The 25,110-nt window shown below is 39.0% G+C and overlaps 1 protein-coding gene across 1 annotated transcript in view; it reads right to left on the bottom strand.

The window, feature by feature from the left end:
- Window positions 1-24,255, bottom strand: part of LOC117993493 (muscle segmentation homeobox-like) — a 38,707-nt gene extending 14,452 nt beyond the window's left edge. Inside the window, exon 1 of the mRNA XM_034981294.2 lies at window positions 23,590-24,255. Coding sequence (XP_034837185.1) covers window positions 23,590-24,184 — 595 coding nt within the window. The 5' untranslated portion in view covers window positions 24,185-24,255. The remainder of the gene's footprint in view (window positions 1-23,589) is intronic.
- Window positions 24,256-25,110: the final 855 nt, after the last annotated feature.

Genomic DNA, 25,110 nt, shown 5'->3' with positions numbered 1-25,110 from the left:
CTTGAGATTGTCTTATGTTCATAAGCGATTCATTTTTGAACTTATTTCTTGATGTTAGTGTTTTTTGATTTTTAATACAGGACGTGGAATTATTTTCTTCTTTTTGTTCTAATTGAGTCTTGAATCTTGATATTCTTTAGAAAATTGTGTAGTCTTCTTCTTGATCGGTGCCCAGCCGGTGCACGCACTTAGATTAGGCATGCACCGACTGGCAAGGGTCGCCATGAGATATGTTGTGGCCGTATGGTAATAATTAAATGCGGCAACGGTGGAAGATGTTTATTGAGAGCCGGCTTATGATCTACTCTCGCTTATGCGCTAACAATATCAATAAAGAAATCTTACATACTATTGTTTTAATCTTATTGCCTAACTACCTAACCTACATAATTTTGCATCACCTCTCTTTCAATCCGATGTGCAGGCAACCTAATTCGATATATTGAGGAGTTGCATTTTTATGTTACAGCTAATATGAAGATGCTACGTTTAAACTGTCAATTCGTACATATTACACTATAAGGATTATTATCATTTCATAGTTTAGTTAAAACTCTCGTGTTGAAATTGAAAATTGGATTCTGCAGAATATGTAATGTAATGTAAATTAATGTTATTTATCTACTGTCTATCTATTAATGTTAGTTATATACCTATATAAAACTGAGTGACTGATTTATCTATCAACGCAGAGCTCAAACTACTGCACGGATTGGACCAAAATTTGGCCTGCAGATAGCTATTCTAACGTAGGCATCCGCTAAGAAGGGATTTTTTTAAAATTCAACCTCTAAAGGGGTAAAATAGAGAGTTGAAGTTGGTGTAGTCCGCGCGGAGGAAGTCGCAGACATAAGCTAGTGTAGAATAAAATCTAAAATATTTTTACAAATATTACGATAAATAAGTCTACCATAATAAAATTATTATCCTACTCCTGATACTCTGCATTCTTTGTGAAGGTTTCAATGTCAATTGCAACCATTTTTATCTAAATATATAAAAGGAAAAGGTGACTGACTGACTGACAACGCACAGCCCAAACTACTGGACGGATCGGGTATATGAAAGTCTGTCATTTTTCAATTTATTTGCATGAAAATTGGTATTTGAGTTTTCAGTCACAAAAAACAAATACGTGATTCAGGATTTTTAGAAATTCACCTTCACCTCGATTTTCTAAATTCCACCCGAGCTAAGCCGGGGTGGGTCAGTTAGTCTTTATATAAAGGGCGGGATATTTGCAGAATATACTTTATGCAAAGTGCAGTACGCGCCAAGCTTTACAAAATCAATTTAAATAATAAATATTCCGACCGTACTATACCTACCACTAAAAAGACAGCTGATATATTAATGAGCGTGCTTGCTTTTTGTGCGAGCTGTACCATTAATCCTGCTGCGTGGTATGTCATTCATTCCGATGTTTTAAACGGTTTGTTTCTCGACGTTTTTGTTGTCTGTACATGTTACAAGGGAGGCGGGAATTCGCTGGAAATTCTCTCTATGACTTGGACGAAGAATATGTTTATAGTGTTTGAATAATTAATTAATCTATATTAAATTCATCTCTATTTATTTATTTCGTTTATATGTTCCAATTATGATACGTCAAGACTCTGCCACCAGTTCGGCGAGCAAATATTAACTAGCTTATGCCCGCGATTTCGTCCGCGTGGACTACACAAATTGAACCCCTATTTTACCCCCTTAGGGGTTAAATTTTCAAAAATCCTTTCTTAGCGGATGTTTACGTCATAATAGCTATCTGCATGCCAACTTCAGGCCCATCCGTCCAGTAGTTTGAGCTGTGCGTTGATAAAGCAATCCAGTCAGTCAGTCCTTTTCCTTTTATATGTTATTTAGATAGATTTCTCTCGACACATTAACAGAAAACGCGACATTGGCGAAGTAAATTGTGCCGTGGTGGCACTACCAAAAACCACTAAGCAAGAAACAACAGCAACAACAGTAAACATAGTTTTCATCATGTTTTTATGTGAATATTTCGTGAGTACAAACTCGCGGTATGGAATAGCGGTTCCATACATTTAATTCAATGGTTGAAAACTTATACAAAGTAATTTCTAGTCAAATCAGTGTGCAGGCGTTTTGAACAAGTAGTCAGCCGTTGTCAGCCGTTGGCGGCCGGCCAAAACGTTAATGTCCCATTGAATAGTGCTATTTGTAACCGCTCTATACACTTAATAGATCGCGTATAGGGCTATGAAGAACGCTGGAAATGTTTAAGTGTTTGAGATACATCTACAATTGAGTATGTGCCTATGTCAACAATAAATCATTTCTCGTTTTAAGTGTAGTAACCATTTTAAATTATCGATTTTTCGAATTATCGATAAAACTAAAAAAGTACGTCATTATGATGTGAGGTCACATTCTAGTATTTCATAGAATATTGCATACTAAATGCGCGTTTTGACGTTTGATAAAAAGTTACTGATTTGACTAGCTTTGTACCGGACATACCGGAATACTGGACAGATGATGATGGGCTGTTTGACACGCAGATAGCTATTATGACGTAGACATCCTCTAAGAAAATATTTTTTGAAAATTCAACCCCTAAAGGGGTAAATAAAATAGGGGGTTGTTTGTGTAGGTAGTCCACGCGCGGACGAAGTTCAACCCATCAACTCATCGCCAGCTCACTACAGAGCATGGTTCTCCCTCAGTATGAGAAGGGTTTGGCCATAGTCCACCGCACTGGCCAAGTGTGGATTGGCAGATTTCACACGCCTTGGAGAACATTATGCATACACTCAGGCATGCAGGTTTCCTCACGATGTTTCTATAAAATTGAATCGAAATCGCAGACGAATTTGAGGGCCATTCATCTAGTGATATAATAATATTGTATTTGCTCAAGACTTTTTTAATGGGCAAAATATAGTAGACAAAATAATTAGTTGGCAAAACAAATCAGCTTCCAAAATCCGATATCAAATCGACCTAATCTAGTGAACTCTTCAACAACAAAAAGTATTGTTCGACTATGAAGTGAAGTCTAATACAAAACCGTCAATTCAAGACTATATTACCACTAATCGAAGACAAAAATAAAAATCTGAAGTCTCTGATAAAAAAACTAAACAAAGCCATCAATAAATAGTTAAATAGACTACACCCGTGTGTTCTATGGCCCCCATTTAAAATGAAAGCCCCGAAAGGATTCGGTCTGATCGCAAGATAATTTATATTATGAAAAAACATATAAAAAGCTATATATTGTGGGTGTACGGAATCCGGGAAGAGTTGTTAATGCTCTTTGTTTGGGCCGATTTTGAGATTTATATCTTGCGTGCTTCCTTTTTACAAAAGGGGCAATATTTTTCGGTCCGTCCGTTCCTTTGTACGATTTTAATGTTTTCATAATACTATTTGGTTATTTAGGATACGACTACTGACTATTGGTATTAGAAGGAAAATTAAAATCTAAATCATTTTTAGAGCCTCAATAGCTCAACGGTTAAGGCGCGGACTTAATTGCACTATTGTCGTACCTACTCCTAGCACAAGCTTTACGCTTAGTTGGAGGGGAAACGGGAATATTAGTCATGATTAGCATGGCTAATCTATATATATAAAAGGAGAAGGTGACTGACTGACTGACTGACTGACTGACTGACTGACTGATCTATCAACGCACAGCTCAAACTACTGGACGGATCGTGCTGAAATTTGGCATGCAGATAGCTATTATGACGTAGGCATCCGCTAAGAAAGGATTTTTGAAAATTAAACTCCTAAGGGGGTGAAATAGGGTTTTGAAATTGTGTAGTCCACGCGGACGAAGTCGCGAGCATAAGCTAGTATTCTATAAAAAAATATTTCCCCCTACAGCTACACACTACTTTTTCTAAAAAGCGACTTACTCCAAAAAGAAGCTTCTTATCGCCAAAAACGTAAGTATTTTCAAAAGTATAATGTTTCTAAAAAAATGTTCTGTAAGACCAAGGCTTTTTTGTAAGTTTTTAGTTTATTCCTACGCAGCAATTTTTTTTTAGAACCATCAGTTTTTTTTTAAATTCCCACACAGTAGGTACGCTTACAGGGTGTAAATCACAACACAATGTGTTTAATAAATAAATAAATAATTCCGAAAGGTAGGTACTTTCAGAACTATGGGCGTTTTAAACATTTAAAATTTAAATAAGTAGGTACCTATGATTTGATTACACAATAACAGTCAAAAAAGAAATTTATTAATTTGCTTTTTAAAATATTAATAATCCAAGTAAATTTTTAAATGTAACTTTTGTCATTCAAAAGAGCTCTATAAAACTTTAAATATATTATATTTTCAATAAAAAATCAAATATCAGAAGATTTTTTTTGCCAACGCTACACGTGTCGAAAAGTGAACAGTAAAATGAGACAACGTCGTTTCTGGCATCAGTACGCAAATGGAGCTATGCTCTTGTTGTCCGGTAATTGATTGGGAATGCTTCTATAATTAGGAGAATGACTTGTGGACGGTACTTTCTAATAGGGTTGTCATAATTTGGTAATATTAAAAAGAAAAAGATGCAGATACTCTAAATTTAGTTTAGAGAAAGACAACAGAATCGGCGCCATTAGCCCCAATCTCTAAATATATAAAAGGAAAAGGTGACTGACTGACTGACTGATCTATCAACGCACAGCTCAAACTACTGGACGGATCGGGCTGAAATTTGGCATGCAGATAGCTATTATGACGTAGGCATCCGCTAAGAAAGGATTTTTTAAAATTCAACCCCTAAGGAGGTGAAATAGGGGTTAGAAATTTGTGTAGTCCACGCGGACGAAGACGCGGACGCTAAGAATCATAGTTAAAATCGTTTTATAATAGCTTTTGATAATAATTTTTATTGCGTACAATTCATCATCATCATCATCATCAACGTAGACGATAGACGTCCACTGCTGGACATAGGTCTCTTGTAGGGACTTCCACATGCCACGGTCTTGTGCCGCCTGAATCCAGCGGCTCCCTGCGACTCGTCTTATGTCGTCCGTCCAGCTAGTGCGGGGTCTTCCAACGCTGTGTCTTCCGGTGCGTCGAATTAATTGACCCCAATAAAATTTGGCGAACAGCGACGACGACGAAGCACAAGATAAAAAAACGACGAAATATTATACGAATTACTATTAGACCACTATTAGCCAAGATTTATAAAGTGTAGAGCGGCACCGATACGATAAATCGTATTACCTAATCGTACACGACAATTTATTTAAAAATCTTGTAGGAACTTTTTCATTTTCATTGTCTAAGGATGTGGTTATGGCAAGTTCTGTTAACCAGTTCAAGAATAGATTGGACAAACATTTGGAAGACTCGAAGCACTTCTGATATAGACGCATCTGCTTAGTCTATTAAACATAATTATAATAATTTTTCGGCCAAAAAGTAGCCTATATCCGTCTCCGGGATGCAAGCTACATCTCTACCAAGTTTCGTCAAAATCGACTGTATAGATGGACCATAAAAAGATTACAGACAGGCAAAACAGACAGAAGTTTGGATTCTAACTCCTCAATCCTGATGCTGTACGGGACCTGACCACAAAAACTGATGGGATTTTGAAACTCTCGGTTATAAATTGATTTGGAGGTACCTACCAAGTAAAGACTTTTTCTGTCAAGGACTCAACTTATCAGCTCTAATGCTGTAAGGAATTGCATTCCTAAATCCTAGTGATCCCACGGTATTCTTGCGTTTGAATATTTTTACGAAATTTGGTACTTAGCGAGTACATTGCATCCCGGGGACGGGCTACTACGGATAGGCTACTTTTGTCATGGAAAATCAAAAGTTCCCACGGGATTTTAGAAACCTAAATCCACGCGGACGAAGTCGCGGGCATCAGCTAGTATATTAATAAATGTATAGCTAATCACTGAGGCTGACCCCCGTATTCACAATCATTACTATGAGGTCTCACAGTGCGCTTGAACGCACAGTGTGTGGTTCCACCAATCAGATTATTTTGTCACGTCAATTTTCGATAATCTGATTGGTGGAATCCATACTATGCGTTCGAGCACACTGTGCGATTTCATAGTAATGACTGCAAATACGGGTGTCATTGTCGTGCAGTATAAAAGCCACTTCTCGTGACAGAACAAGGAGTGTATTTTAAAAGCATTAGCAAATTTATCGCTACCATTCTCCAAATGAGTATTCAAATTTAGTTCCGAGAAGGTTGTCATAATTTATGGAGCGGCCACAATGCGCTGCGTTCGATGACAAATTATCTAATTCGCCACGCTTTTAATTAAGGCTGTTATATGAAAAAATCGGCCAAGGTCGAGTCAGACTCGCGCACTGAGAGTTCCGTACTACAATCGTATTTTTTCGACATTTTGCACGATAAATCAAAAACTATTATGCCTAAAAATAAATAAAAATCTGTTTTAGAATGCACAGGTAAAGCCCTTTCACATAATACCCCACTAGGTATAGTAATCTTACTTTGAAAGTTGAAAATAGCAATATTTGTTCATGAACACATCTTAATTATTTTCTTGTGATGCAACCACTAATTCACGGTTTTCAGATTTTCCCCCTCATGTCTGATATAAGAGCTCCCTTCCTCCCAAATTTAATGATTCTAGGTCAACGGGAAGTACCCTATAGGTTTCTTGACAGACAGACAGACATAACAAAGTGATCCTATAAGAGTTCCGTTTTTCCTTTTGAGGTACGGAACCCTAAAAACTGGTCAAGTGCGAGTCGGACTCGCACACGAAGGGCTCCGTACCATCGCAATGTTGTTGTTTATTGTTGTCCTCTATGTATGTGGATTGTTTTCCCATATTAAAAAAAAAATTATAACTAAAAATTTCTAAATAATAATTGAAATAAATCGTAAGTACAACATATAAAACATGACTTGTACGTTTTAATTTTTTTTTAATTTGCATGGTGGCAATTTTGAAATTTTAATTTTTTTGTTTTTTATAGAGGCAACAGAAATAAAGGCACACTCTGTGAAAACTTCAACTCTCTACCTATTACGGTTCATGAGATACATCCCGCTGACAGACAGACGGACGGATAGACGGACTGACCGCGGAGGTTTAATACCTAATGGGTCCCGTTGGCTCTTTGAGTACGGAACCCTAAAATTAATAAACAACGTTGATAGTAATCGATTTTTATGTCGGGGATTATTCGATTATTATAAACTCAAAACTATTTGACGTGAGCCTAATTTATCGAATAAAATAAAACGAAAAAAAATTCATTTTCGATGTAATCCGTGAGAAAAATATTGTGTTTATAAAAGGCAAGGGGATTTGTAGGCGTAATAAAGTTTATTTTTAGTCTCATTCGGAATAATATGATTTGAAATTTTAAAGAATTAATTGATTTTTTACATATTGTGTGATCGAGTATCGATTACTGAGCGGTAAAAATTGTTTATAATTTTACTATGTGGTAATATTGTTTTTAGGGTTCCGTACCTCAAAAGGAAAAACGGAACCCTTACAGGATCACTTTGTTGTCTGTCTGTCTGTCTGTCGGTCTGTCAAGAAACCTACATGGTACTTCCCGTTGACCTAGAATCATGAAATCTGGCAGGTAGGTAGGTCTTATAGCTGACATTCGGGAAAAAATCTGAAAACCGTAAATTTGTGGTTACATCACACAAAAAAATTAAATTGTGGTCATGAACTAATAATTAGTGTTTTCAATTTTAAAGTAAGATAACTATATCAAGTGGGGTGTCGTAATAAAGGTCCTCATCTGTACATTCTAAAACAGATTTTTAAGCATCATAGTTTTTGAATTATCGTGCAAAATGTCGAAAAAATACGATTGAGTACGGAACCCTCGTTGCGCGAGCCTGACTCGCACTTGGCTGGTTTTTTAATTATTACTATCAAAAAATCTATTAATTAAATAAAAAAATTGAATGATTATGTCAATGAAATAACTTGGGTAGCTGATATATTATTTGATACTAAACAATATCAAACAACGCTTTCATCAGACCAAATGAATGTATTGCATTATAATTGTAATTATGTATTTAAATTTTAAATAGGTATTTAATGTATTCTTGCCACAATATTGTAAACATTATTCATCAATTCGTCGTAATCTCAAAATCAGAACGCGAAAATAGCGAAACAAAGTAGGCTATCAAACTAATTATTGTACCCTCATTTACATAATTAAATCTCTTTTAGATCGATTGTCAATAATTTATTGATTAAATATTTATGCATTTGACAGTTCGCAACAATCATTATCTTAACGGCATCTGTATTTAAGAGGGGTTTATTTGTAGTGCACTCCAGACATACGCAGTTTGGCCGGAGTGAACTAGAGGTGTGCCGTGTGTCCTACCTGTGATGACGTATGGAGCGGAAACGTGGACGCTAACAGTTGGCCTCGTCCACAAACTAAAAGTCGCTCAGCGCGCTATGGAGCGAGCTACGTTGGATATCACTGTCAGGGATAAAATCCGGAACGAGGAAATTCGCAGAAGAACAAAAGCGACCGACATAGCTCAAAGGATTAGCAAACTGAAGTGGCAATGGGCAGGGCATGTCTGTCGCAGAACCGACGGCCGATGGGGCAGACGTGTTCTGGAGTGGAGACCGCGTACCGGTAAGCGCAGTGTGGGACGACCTCCAGCCCGCTGGACCGATGACCTGAAGATGGTGGTGGGGAGCGGATGGATGGCCTATGTCCAGCAGTGGACGCAAATAGGCTGATGGATTGGATTGGATTGGAACTAGAGGGAGGGAACTCTCGGTTTGAACTTGAATCGACGATTATGTCCAATATTATCAATGTTTTTTTTATTTGTAACAAAAATATCCATACTGTATCCATACTAAGTAATATTATAAATCCGAAAGTGTGTCTGTCTGTCTGTCTGTCTGTCTGCTAGCTTTTCACGGCTCAACCGTTCAACTGATTTTGACGACATTTGGTACAGAGATAGCTTGCATCCTGGGACAGGACATAATCTACTTTTTATTCCGGAAAATTAAAGAGTTCCCACAGGATTTTTAAAAACTAAATCCACGCGGACCAAGTCGCGGGCATCATCTAGTTTACAATAAAGAGAAATAGAGAGTAAAAGTGGACTGGACGTGCTTCCTTTATATCTGTTTTTCTTTGTTTTTCTTTATATTCGTATTGATTCAAGTATATTTTTTATTAAAATGAGAACTAAACTACGTTTGTATGGGGCGAGAGACGGTGACACTGCCTTTAATCGCTGGGAAGCAATTAGTTTCGTTCCATTTTATAAAATGTGAAATTGATTTTTATCATAATTAATTCGGCATTTTATTAATTTTATTTTTAGTGTCAACTTAATTTACAAAACAGTTCCGTCACAATAAGCATGTTTACAACTACCTATTTAAATCGTTTTGTCAAAATAGTTTTGTTTGCGAAAATATCGAATAGTTTCATAAACTAAATAATATATAAAAGGAAAAGGTGAATGACTGACTGACTGACTGACTGATCTATCAACGCACAGTTCAATCTACTAGGCGGATCGGGCTGAAATTTGGCAAGCAGATAGCTATTATGATGTAGGCATCCGCTAAGAAAGGATTTTTGAAAATTCAACCCCTAAGGGGGTGACATAGGGGTTTGAAATTTGTGTAGTCCACGCGGACAAAGTCGCGAGCATAAGCTAGTGAGTTCATAATATTCTACTGCTGACAGTTTTATAAAAAAAAAACTGCTGACAGTTTTATAATGGGTGGATAATACGTTGACAAATGACAGAAGTGAGGGGAAAAACGCGGACGAAGTCGCGGGCATCAGCTAGTGACTAACTAAATCCAGTGAACTGTCCTTGTACCCCTTGCAGACTTAGACGTCGTCGTCGTAATAAAAAAAAATTGGAAAGCAAACAAACAGAATTAGAATAAAGGCTGCACCTGCAATGAGCCAGTTAAAAAACTTGGCGAGCTTTCAGAAGTCAGGCTTGTTTGTGCAAATTGACGGATTTAATCGCCCGCCTCGTTTCGTGAAAGAATGCATTTCGCGAAAAAAATCGTACAAAACAGCCGCATGCTTTAATGGGCATTTCTAATTGGTCAACGCATAGGTCGAGCCTCGAGTACTGAATACTAAATCAGTCTAATAAAACCTTTGCAGGCATTTTAAATTGTTTTAAATATAGTACGTAGATTATATTTTGTTCTTCTTCTTCCTTATCTTATCCTACGTGGGATCGGCACAACATGGCGACGAAGTCACGGGCATCAGCTAGTAAAAAAAACCGGCCAAGTGCGAGTCAGGCTCGCGCAATGAGGGTTCCGTACTACAGCCTTTTTTTTACCTTAACCCTAAATTCACGGTTTTCAGATTTTTCCCCAAATGTCAGCTATAAGATCTACCTACCTGCTAAGTTTCATGATTCTAGGTCAACGGGAAGTACCCTATAGGTTTCTTGACAGACAGACAGACAGACAGACAGACAGACAGACACAGACAGACAGACAACAAAGTGATCCTATAAGGGTTCCGTTTTTCCTTTTGAGGTACGGAACCCTAATAAAATAAAAAAACACTCAAAATAAGATGCATGGTCTGTGGTATCAAAACGGACTCCACTCAGAATTTGCTGCGCATGCGGTGGGAATAGGGGCACAGCGCTGGTCTTCCGTGGAGCCACAAGTTTCGGAAAGCTAGTCTACCTTCCAATACGGCCAATACCTATAGAGCGAAACTCACCATGCCAATCATTACATTACAATCTTTCTTTGAAGTCCTCTAACGTCACGTTCTTCTATTCATAGATATTAGATTCTCCGAATTGCGTGTGGTAGGTAGTCCGGCTCGTTTGTGGAATAGTCAGAGAGCGAGCAAACGTTTAGTGTAATCCACTTGTACGCAAATGTACTCTGAATAGCGTATTCAGGACTCAGGCATCGCGCAGACGACGCATTTTCCTCTGCAATGAATTGCACCATCGAATCAAAACTGTTTCAACTCAAAAATCTTGCCTTTTGATATGCCTTACCTATACCTACAGTAAGTGGCCAAAAGTGATGAACATCGATCTTTAGAAGGAGACAGCAAATTTGAAGAGCACTGTCTCGGTCGTTGAAACCGACAAAGCGTCATATGGGTATGAGTGACAGAGACAACGCTCTACAAAAATGAAATGTCATTCTAAAAGCCGATGTTCATCACCGTAGTACTTCAGTGTCCGATCCCTGGCTCGATTTTCAGTACGGGAAAACTGTAGTAAATAACTACGCTTTATGTACTAATTCATTCAAAGCAAGTAGATAATATAATAATTCCTTTTTTATAATTTTAATATCTGATTATTAAAAAAAAAAAAAGTAAAAGTACCTACTTTTGGGGTTGAGATAGTTTTGATACTAGATGATGATTCCCGATCCCCACGCATTCTATGCAATTTTCGGCGCTTGATAGAAACTTTTGGCTTCGACCAAAACATCGGTCTATTTTGACCAGAGGTGGTTTTTTGGCTAAAGGTGAACGAATCCGAAGCTCCGGTCAGAAACTAGTTAGTAATTTAAGTAAGTATAGGATAGAAGGACGTCAACGCAGGGCCTTAACAGCGTACTTAAGACTTAAACAGCACTTCTGTTCATTGTCTAAAGCCGTTACTAATATTTGTACAGTTCTGCGAACAACTAAAAATATATTACACTTAAATCTCGGCTTCCTTTCCAAAACAATTACGCGAATGTAAACTCTAATCCCCTGTAATAAAAGCTAGTGTTTGTCCAATTAACAGGACTGCAAGCTAATTTGTGGTAGCAGGAAGCACGGATGGCGTGATGGGGATCCCGAGAGCGTATAATCTTCACTTGTGATGTTTATCTAAAGATTTATGGAGGACTGTCATCAGCCAAGATGGCGGCACGCGTCACTGACTCTCATATCGTTGTCAAGATACAAAAGTGTGCTAATTTTCAGGCTTCAAGGATTTTTTTTTGCTTTCTTATCTGAGAGAGGCGACCAGGATACCCACTAAAACCCAGCGGCGCGCTCCTGCGCGTCACCTGGCGACTGGGTCACGGGAACACCGAAGCAATCAACCGCGACCCAGCCAGCGATGTCCGCCGAGGCGGACCCTCCACCGGCGACCCACTCACGAGGTCCGTCCGAGGCGCAACGACGAAATGCGTGCGCCTCCCGACCCAACGGGCGACAAGTTGTCGCCGACAACAGCAGACCCTGCGCACGTCTCCCGCGTCCCCTCCTCCTCTTCGTCTACTGTGCCCTCTGCTAGTCAGAGGGACACGCGGAGAAACCTCCCCCCTACCAGGTCATTAGCCATTGCCAACAATATCCCCGAAGAGAAATTATTAGCCATGTTACCGGGGTGCACCAGCCCGAATACTGCTCTTTCCCTCGGACGTATCCAAAAGGGGCCAGCATCACCCAGGCACACTGGGAGGTTACCTGGCTGGCACCCCCCTGCCAGATACTAGCTTTAATGTAGGTACCTATTAGTGTAAGTAAACCAAATAAATAAATTAAATAAATAAGAAAGACTACGCACTTTAATAACGTATCGAAGTTGCGTGGCTACTCGAAAGCGACGCAATTCACGACCAATTAACCAATAATGCTAAATTAGCCGTTCCACTCATTAGCCGTATTACATTGCACGAAAATAAATTATCTATACATATATAACCAACTTGAGTACAGACAGTGCAAACTTGTAGATAAATACCTACCTAGCTACGAGAGATGGACCATTTCACAGCTGATAGCATTATGAAAAATCATATGATTTTTCATAATGCCAGATTAAATTGGTGGGCTCTTTGTTGGTCACCCGTAAAGCGAGACAGACCTAGTTCGCTTCTTTCGCTTTCGCTAGGGAAATGAAAGAGATAGATACTAAGCAAAAATCTATCTGGGAAAGCCGATATCTTGCGGGTTGTACGGTGTATGGTACCTGCTTCCTACTACCTACTTACATTAGCTGATATGCAGTATGCTTTTAACTTAAATACAATAACAAAAAAAAAATTAGCATGCGTGACAATCGAACCTTTGGCCTACATTTATGTGAAGTAGTTCCTACGCTTTAGGTTTTTTTTTTTTTTTTTTTTTTAAACCTTTATTGCTGATAGTTTTTCTTTTTTAATCTTTTTAGTTTTAGTCTTTAGAAAATATAATTTGTTTTGTTCTTTAGCTATCAGCGTGTCCTCTCGACACATAGGCCTCTTCCAGCAGCTTCCACTTTTGCCTGTCACGCGCTGTCCTTTTCCATGTTGCTCCTCCAACTTTTCTTATGTCGTCTTCCCATCGCCTGTATTGTTTCCCTCTTTTCCTTTGTCCATCTCGAGGTAACCATTCAGTTATTTTCTGTGTCCATTTTTCGTTGCTTTCCCTTGTCATATGTCCTGTCCACCGCCATTTCAACTTTTTAATTGTCTCAAGCAGTGGCGTGCAGGTCATAGAGGCATAAATGCACTGCTTACCCCAGTTGAATAGCTCAATGCATATTTTTCATAATGACCTGCCAGTCAACAGGTTCCTACTTAACTAGTGCCTACCCTGGCTTCAAACCCTGTGCACGCCACTGGTCTCAAGTATGTCTTGCACTTTAGTGGTATTTCTTATGTCATTCGCTCTCTTCCTGTCTCTTAAAGTGAATCCTAACATACTTCTTTCCATTCCTCTTTGACAAGTTCTAAGTTTCTGCAAGTTTTTCTGCGAGAGGGCCCAAGTACGCTTTAGGTATGCCAATTCTTAAAGGGAAGCCGATAGGAATCGTGTTATATCGCCTCTTCGCCGCTGGTACCTACCCATAATAAAATCACTCTAAAGAAAAAATAATAACTTTACCAAGTGAAAAGTGAAATCAGCAATCATTTCATCCCATCCCTAGTAGGTAGAGGTAGGTGCAGACATAACTACAGACAGACAGTGCAAACTTGTAGATAAATACGTCCATATTTGTCTATCAGAGTAACTGTAAAGTCTTATCGAATACCCAACTCGTTAACGCTTGCAATTCGAAACCCCTATTACGATTGTAACGAAAGCTCAACTTTCAACCTTAAAATCTACATGTTAAGGTTCAAAATCGCTTGTTCGGTGTGTTTAAGGTCTTTTTTCGCCGTGTACGCGCTCGATTGCCTCTCCTAATTGGCTCGCCATGTGTTTAATTCATTTCGCGATAGTTTTACAAGTATTTTATTGACGCGTGGCTCCGCCTGCGGTGGAAGCAATTAAGAGCAATGCACACCGACAGAGTGGCGTGGAAGCGAGGTGCAGCGACTTCTTAGACAGGGGGCACACGATCCGTTGCTCCGTTGTGATGTGTTTGAAGGACAAACCAACAAACCAATAAACCAACAAGCACACCTTCCCATTTATAACATGCGTAGTGAAAAATACGCACATTTAAGTAGGTAGATAATTATAATTATTGGTAAGCAGCGTATCCACATTGCCCGAGATTTGCCGAATGAATTGCTCCAATGTGTATGGCTGTTGAGACTGCACCTTAATAAATTGAATGTCATTAAATGAATAACAATTAATTGAAGGATAAATGAAAATGCGTTTTTGCGTGACTTCGCAAAATTAAATCACTGAATTACCTATTGGCTCTTATATTTTAATATTGCGATTTATATACCTATTGTCTATTCTTATTTCTTATTTTTTATATTTATTATTAATTTTTAGGGTTCCGTACCAATTTTTCGGGCTGATCTCCGAAACTAATGTATGGGTTTTTAATACGGTTGTTGATATCATAAAACTTTTTTCTACGTTTCGTAATAAGAAAAATAGATGTGTATATATTTGTGCAAACCGGGCCACTTGAAAGATGTCAATTCGTTTGTGACCTACTATTTAGGATGAATCTAAATGTTTGCAAAAGTTATTAAGTATGTAGGTTAAACAATTATTATTGAACTAATAGCAATCTCGGAAAGTCATTAGCACGGTAGGCAATAATATTATGATAAGCCGCCATTGCAATAAGTGAAAAAAATAATTATTCTCGCTCCGAATGCCACTCAAGCGATGCGATTTCGTATTAGTAATTTAGCATCCGTAATAGACTATTATGCGGGCTCGTAAACAAATAGCAAAACGCGAAGCAATCGCCGTATTAACGTGTGTTTAACGCGTTTATTATAGGCTAAGAGCTGATAGCGAGTTATCGAAAGGTCACCTACTCATTTTTCAATTTATTTATTTTATTCTAAACTAGCTTATGCTCGCAACTTCGTCCGCGTGGACTACACAAATTTCAAACCCTTATTTCACTCCCTTAGGGGTCAACAGAAAGTTTATGTAAATATCTCTTCAGTTCTCTGTTGCATTCCATCAAGAAATTCAGATTGTAAATTGTAATCAATTAGGCTACGATGGGGCTGGCCTGTCCATGCCGGACAAGAGTCCCATACAAATTAAGATAAAATAAATATTGTGTATCTACCTCAACAAAATGATCTACCAGCTCTTGAGCTACAAGCACTATTGTATCGATAAGGAGGCAAGGTATATTTTTCATCGCTCTATGTAATCCACTGAACCTGCGGCTACGACCTTTTGCTCACACATTGTATCTTGAACTGTGTATAATGACAGCTGGTACTGTAATATTGTTGTGTGAAAGCAGTAATAAGCGAGATTATAATGTTAGTAGGGTCCACACTGAGCGCGAAAAACTTCCGTAGCTAATGTATTCTGTGGCCCTACCGCGGTTGTTTGACAGCTACAATGTCACGATCGCAATCATCTTTGATTGGTTAATGCTCGCTCACTATTGGCCACAATGCATTGTTGCAACAAGAATCACACAAATTCAGGCAATCAGAACAATTGAGATTGTAATAATGATTGATGCAGGTTTTAGACAATCGCCCTACTGATTTATTTCAGTTTGACATAATTATACCTTATCCGCAGAACGAAGTTAGTTGGTATAGCTGTCTCTCTGTTACGTACCAATCATACCATACCCATACAAGCGATAGATTGGCTAATAGAGAGCTGAGAGAGAGAGAGCTATATACTAACTTCATTCCACGGATAGGGTATTGAGTAAAGACCATGTTATCTTGTCGTGTCGCATTGACATTTTAATAAAAGAGGCAGGGGACAAAATGGCATACTTACCTTGTAATTTATGGCGTTTTGGAATAAAAATCCGTTGTAATATTATAAAATATACAAAAGTGTGTCCGTCTGTTAGCTTTTTCATTTATTGTTATTCCACAAAAAATTCTACCAGCTCTTGAACTATAAGCGCTATTGTATCGATAAGGAGGCAAGGTATATTTTTCATCGCTTTATGTAATCCAGTGAACCTTCGGCTACGACCTTTTGCTCACACATTGTATATTGCACTGTGTATAATGACAGCTGGTACTGTAATATTGTTGTGTGAAAGCGGTAATAAGCGAGATTATAATGTTAGCAGGGTTCACACTGAGCGCGAAAAACTTCCATAGCTAATGTATTCAGATTTATTTCAGTTTGACATAATCAGAGGCGTCCTATGGTGCAGGGTGTGCGGCGCACACGGGCGCCGGGTCTAAGGGGGCGCCGAGCGCCCTCTAATGCGACACCTCCAAAGATGCGTCGATGCCGGCGCTCTCAAAGACCCTGCGCTCGTGTTATGGCCGACGCCGTCATCATTTAAAATTGCACCATTTGCATCCGAATTTCCGTTTGAAAATATAACTGTTAGTATTCCATTTTGACCCTGCTCCTACTAGACTAGAGGGCGCCAGGGTACTGGTTGCACACGGGCGCCACAAGGGCTAGACGACGCCTCTGGACATAATTATACCTTATCCGCAGAATGAAGATAGTAGGTATAGCTGTCTCTCTGTTACGTACTAATCATACCATACCCATACAAGCGATAGATTGGCTAATAGAGAGCTGAGAGACAGAGAGCTATACTAACTTGATTCCACGGATAGGGTGACGACCCGATAAAGACCCTGTTATCTTGTCGCATTGACATTTTAATAGGGGAGGCAGGGGGCAAGATGGCATCCTTGGGATTCGTGGCGTTTTAAAATAAAAATCCGTACTAATATTATAAATACAAAAGTGTGTCTGTCTGTCTACTTATAGCTTTTTTAATAAAAGCAGCAGGATTTTAAATACGCAAAAAGTAGATTTGCCTTTTAATGATTTTTTCGTGTTTCCTTACATCTTTTTATGTACAGTAGGTATTGAGTGAAAATTATTCTAATAAAAATCGTGATATACCATAAAACTACTGAACTGTAGGTACAACGGATATTTTATTTTATAACTGGTTGGTACTAATTTTATTCGTAGATAAAACAATACCCAAATAATTAGCGTTAGTTAACAAAGGGGTTGGTAAAGGGTAATTCACTTATTAATGGTTTGTGATAGCGCAGACATGCTGGACATGTTTACGAGTGCTCAATATAAGCGCAAAAAGTTGTACTTAATTAGTTGAAAACTGAAAATAAATAAAGCTTGCTCGTGTCAAGCCACCATTACGTAGGTATACTTACATTTAAGTTAGGGTTGCATCATTGACTTTAAACTTTATTTATTACATAGGAAAATATTAATAAAACAGACAATAATTAATTAATATATATATATATTAATTTGTGGCTAATTCCATTGTACACAATCTCTAAACTAAACTAAAATGACAGGTCTAAATCTGTTGCTATCCCTTTCATAATGTTGCTTGCGTAAAAGGATATCACTAGATTGAGACCTGTTAATTTAGTTAAGTTTAGTGATTGTGTACAAGAGAATCGGCCTCATTTAGTCTATTAAATAAACTTAAATCTAAAAAAAAACATTATATTAAAATTAAACTAAATCTAAAACCTCATCGAGACCACCGCAGCGAGGCATTGTACCCAAGATGCTGGCAGCATTACCCCTTTGGATGGCCAAACTAATTTTTTGACCAAGGTACGAGTAGCTGCCAGCTCGCGGGTCCCCGGTTGACTCGATAACCCTTTTCGAAATATCCTCAAAAAGGGCTCGAGCCCCCGGGCCCCACGGCCCCAAGGTCTCCACACCAAAAGGCACGAATATGAAGCTCCCATTGAGGTTTTCATATTTGCGCCTCTTGGCCTATTGACTTACTTAGTACCTATATTACTTCGTATGGCCATTAAACAAGGAAAATGGCACCGATTCATTGGTGCTAAATGTTTATTTAGCACCAGTGCGACCTCAGTGACGTCTGGCTTTCAAACCGGTCTTTCATTAGTATCTAAGAGGTGGCGCTGATTTATTTGGTTCCTAAACCGTGAAAATTTTGTTCGCTTGGGCATATCTTGTCATTTATATCGATGGGTTGCATCCATCCATTCACCCATTTTTATACGACTACCCAAAAAAAAACCGGCCAAGTGGGAGTCAGGGTGACATCAGTAGAGCGCACTCTGACTTAAGATTGAGTTAAAACGAGACAGATTTATGTGAGAGATACAGCTCTGTCTCGTTTTAATTCTGTCTTAAGTCTGAGCTGAGTCAGGGTGAGATCTATAGATCGCAATCTGACTTAGTCAGCCTCAGTCTTCAACTTGAGGCTACGTAACGAAGGATGGCAACCCTATGCACATGCATGCAAATGCAGTTTTTACTTGTTTTCAAGTTATTTTCGTTCCCGATAAGTTATGCGAATAATCATGCTTTTTAAAACATGGGGTTGGTTTTTGGTACAATCATGTAGGGGTGCAATTTCGATGGGTAGCCTTAAAATAACATAACCATCATAACAATAATCATCATAATCATCATCAACCGATAGACGTCCACAGCTGGACATAGGTCTCTTGTAGAGACTTGCAGTGTGGGAGGGGGGGACCGGGGGGGGGGGACATTCCAGCACCTTGGGACCCCAACGTCTATCGGTTTTTCGAACTACGTGCCCTGCCCATTGCCAATTCAGCTTCGCAACCCGTTGAGCTATGTCGGTTACTCTAGTTCTCCTACGGATCTCCTCATTTTTTATGTCTGATCACGTTCATAGATACCTACTAATGCAGTCAGTCTGTCTGTCTGCTTCCTTTTCACGACTCAACCGTTTAACAGATTTTGATGAAATTTGAAATAGAATCATAATTCTATTTCAAATTTCATCAAAACATACATCCCGGGGCGGACATAGGCTACATTTCTTCCCAGAAAAATATTCCCATAGGGAAACGGAGAATTTGAAAAGCATAGGCCTACTTAATCCGTCTAGCTGATTTTGAAATAATTTTGAATGCAAATCAAAACTAAATTTACACGGGCAAAGCCGCGGGTAAATTGCTAGTTAGGTATATAATACGAGAGGATGCCCTCGCCTTCGTACACGTGGATTTAGGTTTTTAAAAAATCCCGTAGGTGCTCTTTGTTTTTCCGGGATCTGAAGGAGACTATGTCCTTCCTCGGGATGCAAGCTATCTCTGTACCAAATTTTATCAAAATCGGATTAACTATTGGGCCGTGAAAAGCTAGCAGACTGACAGACAACTTTTGCTTTTATAATATTAGCAATGGACTCAGACGTTTTACTTTGACAGTTTTTCACACCTTTATTACCTGTTATTTCCCAAAGTCATCATGATCTAAACTTCATAATGGCTCGTTCCTCCCTGTATTGGGGACAAAACGGAGTAAAACTTTCAGCTTTTATAAAATAACGAAGGTCTGGCACGCACTGGCTCTCTCTATTAGAATCGGCGTGTCTGCAAATGCTTTATCAATGCCACGAATCTCGGATCATTTCAGGCGTAATATGCAAAACCGTCGGCCATGTTCCCCAAGCCGCCATCTTATGTGGATATTGTTTTCGCGTTTCGACAGATCCGTTATTTATGTGAGGCTTATTTAGCCCTTTATTCGCCGGGTTCGAGTCTCGACCGGTTCTGGAAGGGTTACCGCGGATTTGTGAGCTATGTTCGTGTATTGTTTTGTATTTTGTTCGGGATTTATTCAATGATATCTTGAGACGTTGATACGGATCGGGCTTCCGTTGTTTTTGACACGCGACAATTAATGAAACCAAAACTGATTGTGATCAATAACTGTAAACTGGTTACACCACAAAACATTATGCCTGTTTGACAGGTCGTCGTAGCTATAGTCGACAGGTTGAGATGACAATCGGGGTATGAGGCGGGGGGGACGCCCCGCACACTCACACGTCACCCATGCTCGCCCACAGCGCACGGACGCGCGGGGACTGTGCGGGTGTTTGGCGCATTTCCTTCCCGATTGCCATCTCGACCTGTCGCGTACTTATACGAAGTAGCAAATTGGCTTAGATTCCATGCAAGGATCTTTTAATTCACCATTGCACACTAGCACAAAATACTTAATGAGTAGCACCTACCTATAATAAATAGGTAGATAGGTACAGTACATTGCAGAAAGTAATGTACATCGACCTTTAGAAGGAGTTAGCAGATTTATAGAGCATTGTCTCTGTCGTTGAGACCGACAAAACGTCATACTTATAGGTATGAGTGACAGAGACAACGCTTTACAAAGCCAAAATGTAGGCCAATGTACCTACATTACTTTCCGCCGTGTAGATAGGTACAGAAGGTTTACTCCGCAAAGACGTTTAAATAAATATCGACAAGGTACTAGGTGATGCCCGCGACTTCGTCCGCGAGGATTTAAGTTTTTAAAAATCCCGTGGGAACTCTTTGATTTTCCGGAATAATAAGTAACTTATGGCCTTCCCCGAGATGCAAGCTATCTCTGTACCAAAGTTTGTTAAAATCGGTTGAACAGTTGAGCCGTGAAAAGCTAGCAGATAGACAGACAGACACACTTTCGACACACATAAGCGAAAATACAAAACGCACTCTTGATCAATATGGGAAACACAACGCAAAAATATTATGTTTAGGTATTTAAATACTAGTTTATGCTCGCGACTTCGTCCGCGTGGACTACACGAATTTCAAACCCCTATTTCACCCCTTTAGGGGTTGAATTTTCAAAAATCCTTTCGTAGCGGATGCCTACGTCATAATAACTATTATACATGCCAAATTTCAGCCCGATCCGCCCAGTAGTATGAGCTGTGCGTTGATAGATCAGTCAGTCAGTCAGTCACCTTTTCCTTTTATATATTTAGATAAATAAACTGGAATTTAACTAATTAAATTATTTAACAACAAGCATAATCAGGTTAGCATTATTTTCCTCAATATGATTAATTATGCTAATTCGTTCACATACAATAAATTCTTATTAGAATCTTCCTTCCATCCGTTTCTAATAAAAACAAAATATTATAATAACATCCATATTTTGCTAGTCATAGATACCTACACCTAGTAGGTACGCTATTATCTAAATATATAAAAGGAAAAGGTGACTGACTGACTGATCTATCATCGCACAGCTCAAACTACTGGACGGATCGGCATGCAGATATTTATTATGACGTAGACATCCACTAAGAAATAATTTTTATAAATTCAACCCCTAAGGGGGTAAAATAGGGGTTCGAAATTTGTGTAGTCCACGCCGACGAAGTCGCGGGCATAAGGTAGTTAATTATACAATAGGTAATTTATGCAGTTGAAATATACCTACCTACCTAGTTTATGCCCGCGACCCGCGCCCCTTCGTCCACGTAGACTACACAAACTTCGAACCCCTATTTCACCCCATTAGGGGTTGAATTTTAAAAAATTCTTTCTTAGCGGATGGTTAATAATAGCTATCTGTACTTATGCCAAATTTCAGCCCGATTCGTCCTGTAGTTTGAGCTGTGCGTTGATTGATCTGTCAGTCAGTCACCTTTTCCTTTTATATATATATGTAGGTACCTAGATGTGTTATTTAACTACAAGGAAAACATATTTTATCGGTTTCTTGAATCTAGCAATTATGTACCTATTAATTGGTAGCCAATTAAACAAATTATGATGATATAATAATTGCATTAAATATGCATTAAATATAACCTAAGAACAATTTGTTTCTATTTAATTATTATTGCTACTTAATGTTGCAATATACTTAATTAAATAACAATAAAATAAAATAATAACCATGACAAAACCATTTAACTTAATTAGAAAGTAACCACAGTGAAACATACCTAAATGTCTAAAAGATAAACGGTAATAGATACTTCATCATCATCATCATGATCAACCCATCGCCGGCTCACTACAGAGCACGGGTCTCCTCTCAGAGTGAGAAGGGTTTTGACCATAGCATAACCATAGTTTCATAGCTTTGAGAACATTATGGAGAACTCTCACTCTCAGGCATGCAGGTTTCCTCACGATGTTTTCCTTAACTGTTAAAGCAAATGATATTTTATTAATCAGAACGCACATAACTCCGAAAAGTTAGAGGTGCGTGCCCGGGATCGAACCCCCGACACCACGGCTATCACAGCTTACCTTTCTAATAAGGATAAAATCGTACTTTTAATATGACAGTTGACACAATGGCACGGTAATGTTATCTATGACATTACCGTGACAATGGTGCGTGAGAAATTAAAATGTATGCATGACATGCCACTTTTTGATTGTCATGTAAGATAATAATTAGGTTATTACGAAAACTTAAAACTCAAGCTACTTACTAAGTAGGTGATGAAAACAGATTGTGTTCCAAACAAAACTGCTGACATAGTCCACCGAAACAAATTGTTAAACTTTCCTAAGGGAAAGTTAAATAAAAGTCGATAAACATGAAGACGCCAAACAATTTGATGCAACAAAAAAATGATTGATGAATGTTTAGAACCCCGAAGAGGCGTTTCATTCTGTAAATTATAGTTACTTCGGACAAAAACTGGCGCTACTGACGATCGAAATGTTAAATATGACACCAACTTTTGAACCGATAATGATCTGGAGACGAAATTTGGATGGCATGATGATGACAGTGACATGTGTTTACACAAACATAGTTTAACATGAATGCCGGTAATTCATATTAGGGTTACTAATTTGGTTACTTAGGTAGTAGTAGTAGGTAGGTAATTGGGTTAACAAATTTTACTCGCAATCTTGAAAGATTTTCATAGTTTTTTTTTACTTTTAATGATTTTTATAACCTAGCGGTGCAAATGATAACTGAGCCGTGTCTGTAAATTTATAGTTACTTCGGACAAAAACTGGCGCTACTGACGATTGAAATGTAAAATATGACACCAAATTTGGAACTTTTGAACCGAAAATGATCTGAAGACGAAATTCGGATGACATGATTATGATAGTATGTGTTTACATAACCGTAGGTTAACGTGGATGCCGGTAATCCATATTAGGGTTACTAATTTGGTTACTTACTTCTAGTAGGTAATAATAAGCAGTAAATCTTTATAGAAATAATCCGGTAGATGAGATAGAATCTTATCTAGTTGGGTTAAAAAAAATTGCTATTAATGCTCGACAAGAATTGTTTACTTCACTATAAAAGTTTTTCATCTAATCTTTTCCTGTTACCAAAAAACTGTAGAGCTAACAGCCTCCTTTAATTGATTCAGGACTTTACTCCAGTTAATAAAGTCCTGAATCAATTTTATGCTAAAAATTAACACAAATTGAATTTACTGAACGCTTGATGAACATGAATTAATGGAAACTAACCTGTAATGTGTCCAACGGGAAAATGTGACTGGAACAGAGGTCCAAACGAAGGTACCACTGAAGGGGGACCAGGCCAGCCTAGACCGTGGTAAGCCGCCGCCGCTGCCGCCAGTGCACTAAACGGCGTTGGCCTTATCGGACCTAATCTCTCCTTGTCATTGGGCGTCGATGTCCTGTCATCCTCATCACTCTGCGCTCCGTTTTGTAAATCTTCTACATCTACTATCGAATCTTCTTGATTGACAGAATCTTCGTATTCATCATCTGATGATGTAACCGTCGCTGATGCGTTCAGATTTAAAGGTGGAGTTTGGGACGATGGTCTGGGAGATATCGACTTTCCGCCGGGCAGTTCAGGTTGCGCTGCTGGGGATTGTCGTAATGGAGATTCGGGAATCGTTCTGTGATGTCTGATCATCTCAGCGGTTTCATCGACTTGGTTAGCTTTTGTATCTGCAAGGATTGATGCGACGCTGAAGCTTATCCTGGAGTTTTTGGGCGGCTCAGTAGCCTCGGCCGGGCTGCTGGGGTACCTCGAGACGCTCTGTATCGCCATGTTCACTTCCTTGTCCTCGAATCTTTGTTTCTTTAACATTGAACGCTGGTGAGTTCCATTTAGCACTTTGACACTTGTACTCGCGATCGGGGGATCGTGTACGCATGCGGGCGCGGTCGGAGGTAGACTGGCGGACGAGGAGCGGTGGAGACCCTCGCGCGATGGGAGGCGTGGCGTGGCCCGGTCCGCCTCAGCATAGAGTCGTCCCGCTCAGCCAATCGACCGTTCCGAGCCGAATTGATCCGAGCGGGGGACAGAGGGGGACCGATTTAGCACGCTCTTATCTCGTTAGTCTCCTTTGTGATACTCGATTTTTTGTAGGAATCAAAACATAATTACCTTTTGTAGGGTTGGCGTTCTGATCGCGCACTTTATGCCCGCCACCAGAGGTATAAAGTATAAAAATATAATGAGCAGCCGTGAATGCCGCTTGTTAAATCCTTTTGAGAGATGCTCCGGGTGGTTCCCTTTATGAGATTAGTGCTCGTCGTTTGCCGAAATTCGGCGCGCTCGGCTGCGGATCCGTTTCAAATTAGCGCGCGTGATTTACTGTCTGCCGGCCTCCGTTGCGACGTTGTGACCCGAGCTTTATTTTGCTTGCAACTAATTGATAAACTTATGATTTGTTTTGGCATTCATGTAGGAACTTGCTGCCCTGAGTTTATTTTCAGTGCGTTCCTTGTATTTATTTTTCAGGGTTGATTAAATTATTAAATTGGTTCATTGATGATCATTACTTTTTAGGGTTCCGTACCTCAAAAGGAAAAACGGAAACCTTACAGGACCACTTTGTTGTCTGTCTGACTGTCTCTCTGTCTGTCTGTTTTATTGATCTAGGTAGGTAGGTACTTTTTTGTCTTATGACACCGACGCAAAAGCTGACAAAAGATTTAAGCGATGACAAAATTATTTTCTCTTCAATACTAATAGGTATCTACCTACTTTCTTCGTCACGTCGGTCCCTC

Source organism: Maniola hyperantus, chromosome 24 (genome assembly GCF_902806685.2).
Source record: "Maniola hyperantus chromosome 24, iAphHyp1.2, whole genome shotgun sequence".
In the NCBI taxonomy this organism is placed as follows: Eukaryota; Metazoa; Arthropoda; class Insecta; order Lepidoptera; family Nymphalidae; genus Maniola; species Maniola hyperantus.
Note: the sequence above shows the minus strand (reverse complement) of the source record. Positions and strands in the feature narration are given on the sequence as shown.